At 35.0% G+C, this 10,298-nt stretch overlaps 1 protein-coding gene across 1 annotated transcript in view; it reads left to right on the forward strand.

Moving 5' to 3' along the window:
- Positions 1-9,117, forward strand: part of sptbn5 (spectrin, beta, non-erythrocytic 5) — a 48,705-nt gene extending 39,588 nt beyond the window's left edge. The window contains exons 64-71 of the mRNA XM_073869691.1: positions 2,844-3,575; positions 3,645-3,710; positions 3,855-3,938; positions 6,906-6,997; positions 7,079-7,192; positions 7,342-7,445; positions 7,537-7,644; positions 7,842-9,117. Of these exons, the coding sequence (XP_073725792.1) occupies positions 2,844-3,575; positions 3,645-3,710; positions 3,855-3,938; positions 6,906-6,997; positions 7,079-7,192; positions 7,342-7,445; positions 7,537-7,644; positions 7,842-7,987 (1,446 nt within the window). The 3' untranslated portion in view covers positions 7,988-9,117. The remainder of the gene's footprint in view (positions 1-2,843; positions 3,576-3,644; positions 3,711-3,854; positions 3,939-6,905; positions 6,998-7,078; positions 7,193-7,341; positions 7,446-7,536; positions 7,645-7,841) is intronic.
- Positions 9,118-10,298: the final 1,181 nt, after the last annotated feature.

The raw sequence follows: 10,298 nt of genomic DNA on the forward strand, positions 1-10,298 counted from the left end.
GAATTAGTCCATTTTCTTTAAAGAAAAATCCAGATAATTTACTCACCACCATATCATCCAAAATGTTGATGTGTTTCTTTGTTCAGTCGAGAAGAAATTATGTTTTTTGAGGAAAACATTGCAGGATTTTTCTAATTTTAATGGACTTTAATAGAGCCCAACATTTAATACTTAACTCAACACATAACAGTTTTTTTCAACGGAGTTTCAGAGGACTATAAACAATCCCAAACGAGGCATAAGGGTCTTATCTATCAAAACGATTGTCATTTTTGACAAGAAAAATAACAAATATATACTTTTAAAGCACAACTTCTCATCATGTAGATCCGGTCGTTATGCGCCAGCTGACCCCACGCAATACGTCATGACGTCAAGAGGTCACAGAGGACGAACGCGAAACTCCGCCCCAGTGTTTACAAGTGTGTTGAAAGAGGACCGTTCCTACGTTGTTGTATGTCAACTGATACTAATTAATGTCTTTGTGGCAGTTTATTGTTTAAAATGGTTCGCAAATGTGCGTTTTATATATGTTACACTTGACCTCCCTACGTCACTACGCATTTACGTTAGTTCGCGCTGGACCGGACCTAGACAAAAGTTGTGGTTTAAAGTACATATTTTCCATTTTTCTTGTCAAAAATGACAATCGTTTCACTAGATAAGACCCTTATGCCTCGTTTGGGATCGTTCATAGTCCCCCGAAACTCCGCTGAAAAAAACTGCCACGTGTCGAGCCAAGTACCAAATGTTGGGCTCCATATTAAAGTCCATCAAAACGAGAAAAATCCTGCAATGTTTTCCTCAAAAAACATAATTTCTTCTGGACTGAACAAAGAAAGACATCAACATTTTGGATGACATGGTGGTGAGTAAATTATCTGGATTTTTCTTTTAAGAAAATGGAATATTCCTTTAATATGATTGCTTATAAGTAAGTAAGTCTGTTTAGCAAACAACCATTTGTGACCCTGGACCACAAAACCAGTCATAAGTAGCTCAGGTATATTTGTAACAATAGCCAACAATACATTGGCTGTTTCTCAATTCCAAGAACGCAAAGAAGGGACTTGTGTTCTCGTGGAGATTGGTTTTGCCAGGCGACCATAGAAGAACAAACTTAGAACACACTTGTAAGAATTGAGATGTGTGCAATCTTCCGGTTGGTCACCTGACCTCAGCCATTGTTTTGCAGCAATGACTTCGGGGGCGTGCAAGTCTGCACTCGACGCATCCTCGATATCAAGAACACATCTGGATATTTTCATGCGTCCTCTGTACTTGCGTTCTTGAGTATTGGAATTGAACTTCGACAGTTAATGATGATGTAGAGCGAGAACACAAGTACGAAAGATTGCTGAAGAACGCATATTGAGAAACAGCCATTGTATGAGTCAAAATTATTGATTTTTATGCCAAAATAATTTGGATTTTAAGTAAAGATCGTGTTCCATAAATAGATTTTGTAAGTTTCCTACCATAAATATATCTAAAATATATTTAACATTAATAATATGTGTTGCAAAGGACTTCATTTATGACGCTTTTCCATTGCATAGTACCCCACGGCTTACTTTTGGGAGCTTTTCCACTGGGTGCAGTATGTAGTACCCGATACATTTTTTTTAGTACCACCTCGGTCGGGTTTCCAACCGACCCGAGCTGATACCAAAACGTGATGCAAAAACACTGTAGATCACTGAATGGTCTGAAAGAATCGTCACTACCAGCGTCATCGCTATAATGTAAAAGATTAGTCATCTGTGCTTTGCTGTAAGTTCCCAAACTCCCTTTTAGAGATGAAAAACATCCACAGGTTGAGAATCAGGAACACCATAACATTTTTTCCAAACTTGCAGTTTGTGGCGTCACATTTGCGACATGCACGTCCGCATATATGCGTAAATGCAACTTAAATGAGGCTTAGCGGAGCACATCGACCGACGCCACGGGTGTTTGTACAGGAACTGTGATGTGAGACACAGGTAGTGATAAGCGCGATATGCAAACATGTATTTGTGGTGGTCAATTTTATTTTTGTGGCAGACTGAGAAATAAATGAATGTATGGGAATGTACAACAACGCTCTCACATGATGTCACAGCAGTAGGCAGCACAAATATAACGACACGCCCATAATCCCTCCCACTCTGAAGTGTTACTAAACTCGATGGAAAAGCTAACCAAGCCAAAGTGAGGTGAGCTGACTCGACCTGACCCAAACCAAACCGCGGGGTACTAAAATGGAAAAGTTGGACAACTTTAAAGGGTAATTTTTTTGCATCCTATTTAACCTTTTAAGCGTCACCCCACCCTTTTGAGTTAAATCTACACTCTTGGAGCTTTCAAATAATATACAGTTTGTCATGATTAGTTAAGAATTCATATGCAAACATTGAAGTAAATGTAGGCGTTCTGCTGGTGGGACAGTGACATTTAGCAGAAAATAAATGTTTTGAGGATCACTCTCTTCATAAATAAATCAATTACTCTCCCTACTTAATTTATTTTATAAAACACTGTTGAAATGTCTATTCTGGAGGTTTAGAGCTTTCCAACGATATATAGTGTGTAGTGATGGATTGAAATTTACATCAACAATATTAATGCAAACTTAGGTGTCCCGTATTCGGGACGGCGACACTTAACAGTTTAAAATAGTGTATCTCGACCAAATATTGTCCTATCCTAACAAACCATACATCAATGGAAAGCTTATTTCAGCTTTCAGATGATGTACAACTCTCAGTTTAAAAAATGTACCTACTGTTTTTGTGATCCAGGGTCATGTATTTATTTGAGCTTTGATCAATGATTTTTCTGCTCTTTCTTTGGTCCCTTAGAGAGAACAAAAGAGAAAAGAAAACAATAAAAGTTATAACACAAGCAGTAGCGTGACGAAGCCAGTTGGTGTGACTTCCTTGAAGAAAAAAGCTTCTGAACGTCCCGCTTTGCCTCCACGACCCACATTGACCAATCCTGCCTTCAGGAGGAACAGCAACAGTAGGAGTGTGGATAATTCCTCCATTTCATCCAGAGCCACGCTTAGTTCCTCCATCCTGAGAAAAAACAGCAGTGATCAAATCGATTCTCCTGTGATGTCACCGGTGACACCAGGCATCAGCGATAACGTAACCTCTCCTGACAAAACATTCACCTCCGTTCAAGACAGCCCCAATTCATCTTTTGAAACTACCACTGCTGTTTACAAACCTCATTATCCACACAACACCTCCAAAATTGACTACGCCTCTGCATCTGAAGAAGAGGTAGAAACTCTAATAAAGACTGATCCAGTTGGTCAGCCCGATGTAATTCCTAAACCACAGACCTTACCTATGCATAAAAGACCCTCAGAGGTGGAGATTTGGGGTCCTCCCACATCAGTACCCCCTGATCCACCATCTAAAGTCAACATGGAGATGTTTTCTAGCAAGAGTCAAAGCTCAGAGGAGAAAAAGTTTCCCCCATCAACCCCACCAGAAGACCCTCAATCATCTCCGCCATCTTCTCTCTCAGAGCCAGAATTACTTGAAGAGTCTATTTCTATCAAAAGGGCCAAGCACCAAGGTACTGTAAATACTTTCCTTCTTTGATCAAGTCTATAATCTTTCGGTCTATAATTTGCATTTTTGCTTTTCTAGATCAGAAGCAGTCTTGCCAAAATGGAGGGTACGTTGGAGATTAAACTGAAACAAGGAGGAAATAAGGTAAGCTTTTCAGCCAACACCAAACTGTGATATTGATTAAAAAGCTCTCACTGACATCCTTAGATTCACTTCTTTGTTTATAGTGTGGTTTTGTTTCTGTAAGAGCACTTAATGGTGCAACATTGATCTGTTGATTTGGATAAGGGCTCGGATCACTGGGAAACGGTCTATGCAGTACTGGAAGAGGAGACACTCAATCTGTTTAAAGACCAGGATGCCGCCAATGAGGTATGATCACATACAGACACGTGTCAATAACATGACATGCATATTTTTGTGTCTGGGGGCACACATACATTTCACCTATTTAGTTTAAATACATTTTTCAGTATTTTTGTTTTGGTATCTTTAACTTATAAAATGGCAGGCGGGGCAACTGTCTGTATAAATTAGCCATTTGAGGCAACAAATAATGCAAAAGTATCTTATTTTGAAGTTTTAATCATTTAATGTTTGAAACGTTTCCTATAAACTAATCTCCCGAATATCAGTAGTTAATTGAAAAACTTTTGTCCAACAATTTGGATGTTCACAAATGTCAGCAGTACAACCGCAATTATTGGCTTTTTATTAAGAAGTTAACAAGTACAGTAAACATGATATCATATATCATCGAGTGAACCCTATGTGATCTTTATCGCTGAATGAAACATTTGTAGATTTCTCTCAAATACTGAAAAATAACTACTTTTATAATGGGTAGGCTGGTATTTCTGTGTCAGGTGGTGCAACCAATGTAAAATTATTGAATTTAATTTAATTTATAAAGTATATTTATGAATTTGATATCACAAGCAAAAGCTCATACCAGCATCCAAGTAGACGTCTGTTAAATGTAAATTCATTGCAGAGGTCAGTTGGTGCAACCAGAAAGTCAAAGGGTGCAACAGCTCTGAATGCCCCTAAGAAATAAAAAACATTAAATAGCACCTATTTCATTGCTAAAAAACAACGTTATTTTGTGTATTTGGTATAATGTGTTTGCGTGGTTTATGGTTAAAAATCACATTATTTTCCACATACCGTACAATCTCTTGGGTGATTCTCACGAAAACTTGGTTTTAAAAATGTCAAGCATGAAAATGTACATTTACTTTTTTCCCACCAGACATTGAAAAACAAAGTCTGGAGTAAATGGGAACATTAATTTAAAAACTTTTACTTATCATTTAACACTTTTTGTAACATAATTTAAAAAATTTGTCCTAAAAAATCTAATTACCGCAACAGTCAGAAAACATCAACACTGACATATTTTCAAAATGACATGACAAACCTGAAAGAACATAATTTGGAGATTCTGCACATGCATTTAAAATCAAAGTATTATGCTTCTATTAATTAAATTAACATTTAATAAGCATCTGTTGCGGTAATGATAATCAAAATGTCGTGTAAGCATTCTGACAAGACAATATTTCATATTAACTGTAAAAAAATGATCTTACCTGGTAGCCAACTTGAAGTAACTGGTCCATGTGCTTGGTCACTCAAAATCAAACTTTATTAAAATTCTGTATGTGTGCTTAAACTGTTCTCAAAAAGTGTTGCGGAGGATGAGAACATCAGGCATGGACACATCATTTTCCTAATTTTTCTTAATTGTTATTATACATGAATATTCAGTAAATATTTTTTCTGTCATCTAAAGTAGTCTAGCAAAACATCCATTTATTTTTTTTCTTAATATTTTTGTGTTAATTTGATTAAATTACAACATAACGCATGTTCAAACACAGCCGGACACATTGCGGTAATGAGAATTTCAGCAGAAAATGATATAAAATTTACAATTATAAATTCTTATGTTGAAATCACACATTGTGCAAGGTAGAACACAGTATTGTGTTAATTCTGATGCCTTTTAATGTTACTATATTACACATTTTAAAGCTAAAATCATTAGTGCTGTGGTGTTTCAATGGTTTCGTGAGAATCACCCTCTTCCTGAAACGCACGGATTTGAAAAGCTCTGTGTCCCTGATTGGCTGGAATACGTCATGACGTCAGCCGGAAATGTGAGGCTCCTTACCAGGTTTGAAAGATTAGGTTGCTAACAGGAGTTAATGATATTGATAATGTCGGTCTTGCCTACATCACCAATCCCAGGAAGTAAACTGCTGCCTACAATCCGTGTGTTTGTTGTAGTCCAAGAAAAGAGATTTACGAGACGAAAACTCACGTCATTGTTTACTTTGGGGTTTGTAACTTTTGACAATAGGTGCTCTTTAAGCTAAATAATTTTAATAATTTAGCTAATAATTTTTGTTTTAATAAATGCAAACTAAGGTTGTCTGTAATTGTTATTAAAAAGAAACAAACGCATGTACATCAAGCTCAAATAGGTGCTCGACCAAAAATCAAGTAAGAGGATTAAAATAAAAGTCAGCACAACAAAGCTCCAAAGATATCCCCAAATTGTTTTTTAAATATATTATTTTTTAAATACATTTTTGATATGTTTTGGAGCTTTGTTGTGCTGACTTTATATTTAATCCTATAATTGATTACATACTTTTAAAAATTATTGTTCTTAAATTTATAGTTTTTAAACTTTTTTCAGGATTATAATTTTAAATGCAACTATTAAATAAACAAACAATCACTTTTTTGAATAGGGATATCAAAAATATTGTTGGAAAAACATTTAAATGTACTGAAATGTTGTTCAATAAAAAAAACTAAAAACATGCATTACATCCATTTTTTTTAAATATATATATTTTTAATACATTTTAGGAGCTTGTTTTGTCATCAACCCACTTGGTGACACACACATACAGGAGGGAAAGACAGATTATACCATGATGGACTCAATAAGTGCTTTTTATTTTGAATGAAATATATATCCAGACAAACAGGGCAATTATTTCTACAGACAAACCTTACATAAGTGAACCACGATGACAGCAGTTCATGAACACTGCATGTTTCTGGGGCATTATTGAACTTCTTGGGTTTGTTATTGCTCTTGGGGCAGCATGTGCACTATGTAATTTTTATCATCCTGAAGAAATATAACCTTAACATCTTTAATATTGACTGGGTAAAGTTTATGTCAATGATTGAAATCAATGAGTGAAATCAAACTTTGATGCTCCTAATCTCATAATCAGATTATGAGACTTTAGCCTGGATTTCACCGGCAGGGTCACATACTCATACGCTATTTAAGTTTAGTGTCATTTATTGCAGAACTGCACTCGTTGGCCACCCATCACCCTGGTTGGGGCAGTTTGTAAAGACAATCCATTTTACAGAAGAAAAGAGCACACCTTCAAACTGATGTGAGTTCCCATCTCCCGCTGTAAAAGACTCATATTGCTTGTGTCTGATATAATCTGATTTCATTTCTCTCTCTGGTTCAGACTGGCCGATGGTAGTCACTATCTGTTCGCAGCCTCATCTCGAGAGGAACAGCAAATATGGTTGAAGGAGCTTCAGGGTTGCACAAATGAAACCACGTCTTCAGACAGTCCTGGGTAAAACTAAACAAACAATATGATAATGTGTTAGTTATATGTCAAGGGCTTTGTGTGAAACAAAAGTAACTAATGTCAGTATAATAAGATTTTAGTAAAGTGCATGAGAGTTTTCTCATATATTCACTACTGTATTTTTCACCACATAGAACTAGCACAGAAGCAAGTAACGAAACCATAGAGTCATGTGACTCGGGGCCAACGGGTACATTTGACACTCAAGCCTCAAACACGAAGTCAAACCAGGAAAAGGGTGAGAGAACAAACAGAACCCAAGTACTTCTGGCCGTTAACATGTGCCAATGTGTCTACTTAACACATTTACTGTGGATTTGTATTAACAGAAGAGTCAACAGAGAACTGCGAGACAGACAAAGAGCCACCACCAAAACCCCCCCACACTTATTACAACAAACACCGGTACCCAGATGGAGGTGAGAGCCGAGACACAGGTGAGGTGTTGCTGATGTAATATCAAATTATTGTAATTTTTGCTAATATTTTGGAATTAGAAATGAAACTTTTAAATGCAACAAAATCATAAAATTAAATATTTAATTCAATGTTCATTTGAATTAATTTTGATGAGAGCCACCTGTTTGTCTGAAACAGTTTAAACAGGCTTTTCATTTGATTTTTTTTCACTCAGCGAGTGAGAGCCAACATGTAAAAAGTTTACAGAGGAACCAGGCACCCTCCTTCCCCCCACCCCCTCCACCAGTGTACCAGACTGAAAATGGAACCAAGGACAGATCCAAAAACAAGAGTGTATTCAAGAAATTTTTCAAAAAATGATTAAAATAATAGCTTCTTTTATGGCACTAATGGAAATTGACCTCATAGAAAATGTTTATATTTGAATTTAAGCATATGCGTAATAGGGTGGTCCTTATTTTTCAACTTTTAAAAGTTCATGCTATCATCCCACCAACATTTTTTTCAATATTAATTAATATTTAGAGGTTGCTCAACACCTTTGAAGTTTAACACATTTGCGTATTATTTGATACTTTGTGCTAGCATGTATAATTGTTTAATAATATATACTTATGGCAGTAATGGACTTATTTGACCATGCTCCATGCAATTAAAACTCCTGTTTTAGTTGTGATATGTCTTTTGAAGCAAAAAAGCTTCAATGTGAATGAAGCACAATAGACAATGAGACAATGGCTGAAGCAACACGAAGCAAGTCCGCATTATGGTTACTCGGATCAGAAGAGACTGAAATAACTGAAACAAAGTTACCCTCCAAGAAGCAAGTTTTATGTGTTGTGCGTTTTTAATTGATACAGTTTTTTGCAAGAATATGTGATTTCGGAAATATTCAGAGGCTTTAAGCAACTTCTAGATATTGTAGGAACAATTCAATCTTTTGCACAGTGTGTTTTTATTGATATCCTAACACATTTAGGGCGTCAGAGTTGAACATTAAAAAAAATTACCCATTATAAGGACCACCCTAATGCGTAATTATTATATTTAATATACACTATTACAATTTATATTTTCTTAAATTATAAAAACCTGTTTTGTTATTTCAAACAAATCAATACACCTTAAAATGTAATTAAGCTTTTTACATATTTGAAGATAAAAATGGGCACAACTATATTAATTGTTGAAATGCAAATGTTAAATATGCACATTTATTAGATTTTGTTTATTTTTTGTATATTTATACACTCTGTGTCAGATTTTCCAGTGAATGTTGTTATGATCAGATTATTTAAATAACTAATTAAAATGTTATCATTTAAATCCCAAGCCCTTTGGCAGTATTGTGTTACTAATTCTCTTAATGACTAAATTAAATAATTCCAGTCAACTCATATTTGTTTACTCACCACGTGATGGCGCTGCAGATTATAAAAAATTGGGGATTGTTACTCAGTCATTGAGAAAATGCACCCATATGAAAGCAAGACCACTGTGTTGTATTTATTTATTTTCGATGCGTGTTTAAATAAAAAATAAGTAAACCATCATTTTTATTTTACAAACCGGAAAATACAAAAATACTACGTTGAAATTATACTGAAACTTTTTCATTTTAACATTAGTATATGGTTAGGTAGTAGAATTATTGTAAGTCAACAAATTGGGATAAAAATATTGTATGAATTAAATTATATTATTTTTGTGATATTGGCTATTTTATTTTAATAATTGTAAGTATTATGAAATTACTTTTTGAAATTGAATTTAATAATATTAGTAATATTAATTTCTGTGTTTACTTTTATATAGTAACAACGCTAAGCAATAGGCCATAAGTACATCACTGCATATTTCGAATTATTTTTATATATTTTTTAAAAAAATTTGCCACAATAAAAATAGCTTTGCTTTAGATGCATACGAGCAATACTTGTGTTATAAAACTAAACGGATTTTGCTTTGACGTGAAGTGTATTTCAGATTTAATATATGGGTACGAAACCCCCCCCCCCGATTTTTAATCAGTTTAATCAGCCGTTTGTAGTGGCAGAAGACAATAATGCAAGGTTAAAGAAATAACAAGATATTCTTATGTGCAGCAGATAGTTATGAAGCACTTATGAAACGTAAACTCTGTTCAAAGACTGTTTAAATATATTTGTGTTTATTTATTTATTTAACTTTAAAAAGTAAAGACATGGCCGGTTTCTTTACTTAAGTGATTGATGACAATGTTGGTCTGGGAATTTCCACCATGGTGAAGTGTCTATATAATTTACAAATTTCCCAGAAAAAGTCTGTTCTATTGAGAAATCCAAACCTGTTGGGATACTTGCTTATACTCAAGTTTAGGCTCAAAAATAAGCCAGACTTTCTGGTCGCTAGAGGGCAGCCCAATAAAGACAAAAGCAGACTGACTATCCAGGATTATCTCCCTCTTTATCACTTCACATCTCAACACAGGCGTGTGTGTGTGTTTGTTGAGGTAAGTGACTAGGGTTTATTTAAGCGACGTGCTCGTGAGCATTTCGGGCATTTTAGGGAGAATCCACATTAGTGGGCTAAAATAAATCAATTTAAATAAATAAATCTGCCTAGTATCGTCAACACAACTGCTTTGCCTCAGGGTAAAAAAAGTGAAGTTATAGGGAACTAAAATGAATAT

The sequence above is a fragment of the Misgurnus anguillicaudatus genome, chromosome 7 (assembly GCF_027580225.2).
Source record: "Misgurnus anguillicaudatus chromosome 7, ASM2758022v2, whole genome shotgun sequence".
Taxonomy (NCBI): domain Eukaryota; kingdom Metazoa; phylum Chordata; class Actinopteri; order Cypriniformes; family Cobitidae; genus Misgurnus; species Misgurnus anguillicaudatus.